The sequence below is a fragment of the Gekko japonicus genome, unplaced genomic scaffold (assembly GCF_001447785.1).
Source record: "Gekko japonicus isolate JY-2015 unplaced genomic scaffold, Gekko_japonicus_V1.1 scaffold657, whole genome shotgun sequence".
In the NCBI taxonomy this organism is placed as follows: domain Eukaryota; kingdom Metazoa; phylum Chordata; class Lepidosauria; order Squamata; family Gekkonidae; genus Gekko; species Gekko japonicus.
In genome coordinates, this window is record NW_015175989.1 from 24180 (window position 1) to 27868 (window position 3689).

The 3689-nt window shown below is 40.3% G+C and overlaps 1 protein-coding gene across 1 annotated transcript in view; it reads right to left on the reverse strand.

The window, feature by feature from the left end:
* Window positions 1-486: 486 nt before the first annotated feature.
* Window positions 487-3689, reverse strand: part of LOC107123146 (proteinase-activated receptor 1-like) — a 3744-nt gene continuing 541 nt past the window's right edge. Inside the window, exon 2 of the mRNA XM_015426334.1 lies at window positions 487-1515. Coding sequence (XP_015281820.1) covers window positions 487-1515 — 1029 coding nt within the window. The remainder of the gene's footprint in view (window positions 1516-3689) is intronic.

The window sequence follows — 3689 nt, forward strand, 5'->3', positions numbered from 1 at the left end:
AGTAATATAACTTTTCCATTTCAGTGGCATATATTAACAAACCCAGATTAATAACAATGAAAGTGAACATTTGGCTAAACAACAAATTATATGACAACAAATATCACTCACAAATAGTTTTACAAACTCAGACCATATTTATATTTATTTCTCCCAAGAACATATGATATTGGATAGACTATCTCTATCCCATAGAGAGTCCTTTTGCTGTTTTTGCTTTTAATTACAGCTATAGAAAATTACATTGTGTAAACAGTGGAGAAGATCTTCAAGCATTCATTATTCAGTATTTCCATTTGTAGAGTTACATGTCTATCCAAAACAGCAGATGGCATGGTTATAATTCAAAGTGATGTGAAATAGTGAGAAACCTTTAAATACTGTGATAATACTCCAAAGACAGCAATACTCCAAAGACAGCAGACGCAAACTTCTATTTGCGTCAGTGACATGCAAGCTTATTAGGTCAGAATTAATTATATAATATTATGCTTGAGACAAATTATTCAAACTATTAGAAAAGGTTGCCATATTACTGCTTGTTGTCTGGTTGCTTTTTTCAAGCTCAGAATTCTTTTTCTGACAAAAGAGATTCCTGACCTTCCTTTGACACTCAGAAGAAGCATAATAATAGAGCAAAGGGTCAGTGCAACAGCTGAGGGTACCAACAGAGACAGCTAATATGTAGGCAAAAGTGAGACCCTCAAACCTTTGATCGGGTGAAAGAAGTAAGTTTTGCATCAAAGCCAATACATTTGTTGGCCCAAAACAAAAAATAAAAGAACACAAGACAGCTGCAGACAAGAGTATGGCCCGCCTCTTCTTACCAGGTTTTTCAGCAATAGTTTTAGATGAGCTAAGGTTCCTTATAATGCAAACATAACAGGAGACAGAAATTATTAATGGTATAAAAAAGAATAAAATAGTTGACGCGGAAAAATAATAACGAAGTATCTCCAACACAACAGATAAATCTAGCACATCTTGGCAAGTAGTAATACTTAATTGAGGGATTCTCTGTGTTTGTTCCATGATAAGCAGAGGGATAACTCCAGCTATGGCTACAAGCCAGATGACACAGCATGCCACAGAGGCTCGCCTCACCGTGCGCCATGACAGAGCCTGCATCGGGTACACCACTGCCAGGAAACGATCAATGCTTATCGCCGTCATCAGCAGTATGGAGCAGTACATGTTGCAGTAGAAGGCGGCAGTGACAAAGCGGCACATTTCAGGTCCAAAGATCCAGTTGTGTCCAGAAAAATGGTAGGAAATCTTAAAAGGTAGTGTACTCACAAAGAGCACATCAGCAGAAGCCAGGTTGAGCATGTACACGATGGCTGGTTTCTTAAGCTTCATTTTGACCACAAACATAAAGATTGCCATGAGGTTCAGAGGAAGGCTCAGAGCAACTACAAGAGTGTGGACTGAAGGAACAAACCAGGCCAGCCATACACTAGTCAGGTATCTTTCAGTGTCATTTGAGATAATGATGTGCTCCTTGCTCTGATTACTCTGATTGATGGCAGAGTCATAAGTGAATACTGCAGAATCAAGTACTATATCAGGATATAAGTCTGAGTCTGAAAGATGAAACAATATATTAATTACACATGTATGCTATAAATTAATACATTCATTTGTTTTATCTAGTAACTTGTATATAACTCTTTCACCAAAATGCTTGATGTGGTTTCCAATTAAAGGTCACATGGTACAACATAAAAACAATGAAAAAGCATAAACACCATGTTTTTCTTATAAGTGATGGATATGCACAACTGCAGCCACAGCTTCCAGTTTGATCTGCTTTGATGGGAGAGGAGTGGAGAGGGGTATATCCTAAATAGGATCATGAAACATTGGAGACTTGGCCAGAAAGAAGAACTTGTGTGACTTTACTAATAAACATTAAGGTGTTTTGCAGCTTCATATACATTAACTTGTATATAGCCTGTTCGACATGAAACTCTGGTGTATTTTGGATCAACCAGATGGTCAGATGGTGACACCAAAGGGTTTGCTGGCCATGGATACCACACCTGTGCCTTTATTCATGATGGCAGATGGGAAAATGACTTTGAGAAAAAGTACCTCTTTTATAATGTACTAGAGATTCTGTGTGAAAGAAACCCCTAAGAACAGGAGTACAATCAGTGGTGACAAACCATGGATAGTGAATGGACTACATTTCTTTTTATGTACATTTCAGAGTTGCATGGTGCAAAAAGTTGGTCTGTATTTTCGTGATTTTTAGCTGGAATGGCATCTTTAAGGATCAAATGCTAAATAAATTATTACACATACTCAAATACATCTTATAAACACTGGAAGAAAATCTCCCAAGAATATGAGCATTCTTATTTCTGTTCTGCCCTTCATTTGACTTTCTTTCGTCACGGCCTGTAGGAAAAGGTGGTGTGAAATTCCACAAGGAAACAGCAATGAACAAGCAACATGCTGCCCCCCCCCCCCGCTGCCTCTTGAGCTGAAGCGACTGCTGTTAAAAACCATGGTAGATTGTACTTATTGTTTGCACTTGCTGTGCTGAATAAGATGCAGAACGTACTGAGGCTGAGCACAGACTGCCATACCAGCAGAGAAGGGTCCATTTCTACTCCAGAATCAGCACCTGAACTTTGGGTGCGTGGACTGAAAGAACGGGGTGTAAGCGTGGGCCTGAAAAGCAATTCCCCGCTGGGCTGCCTAAAATGCCTTTCTCCAGATCATCCCACTTGCGCATGACCGTTAACTTAAAGGAACAGGAGACGCAGCATTAACGGCACGGTCCAAGAACCATCCCCACCTACTAAGAAAAAGTTAGGACTGAGGAAAAGGATGTCTGTGGTTTTTAAAGTCTCCATCCTGACTGAAAAGTACGCAGACGGAGAGTGATTTCAGCAAAGCGTACTTTATTCAATCAGGAACAAGACAACTTTGGCTGGCTCGCAGGCTGGCTTATATTCCCCCAGAAACCGCCACTCAAAACACCCCCCCACTTCCCAATAGGTTATTTACAGTGGCCAAGAGTTCCATTGGCTTCTCGGCCAGGAACCTAGCCCCCTGATTGGAGCAGGCTAGGATCCGCATAGTCCATTGTCTCTAGGAGCAAAGCTCAACGGTTGTCCCTGGACATGTCTGGACTTGTCCAGACTTGTCGGGACTTGATACACTACACTGACTGATTAAAAAAATGTCATACTGACACAGACAACTCTACTAATTTATTTCCTTCTTTAGTGTAGTGAGCAGTGTCATGATACTAAAGGAAAATGTCTGTGATTTGTAGCCTTGGATGTTGAAAAGAGAAAGATACCATGTAGATGCATCCTTGCTACATAAACGGACCTTGGATTCCTGTGCTGTTGGTGGTTTTTATCTCTGTTTATCTGGCATTTCTATACCTGGCATTTCTGGTCCAAACTATAATATTTACTGAGGCCCACTGTGTGTTAACAGAGAGATGATTTCCATATGGCATACTGCAAGCTTCCAATGACCGTTGTGGAGAGGATGTATTTATGATATCAGACTAGGAAATCTATCTGCTCTGAAAAAAAGTTGAGCCAGTTGAGGCTCGTCATGCATATTTTCTGCTGGTTTGCAGACACAGTCTGAAATAAAAGGTCCAGGGAAGTAACGCCTTTGTATTGTGAGTTTCCAACTGAGTATTGTGATTTGAGCAGGAA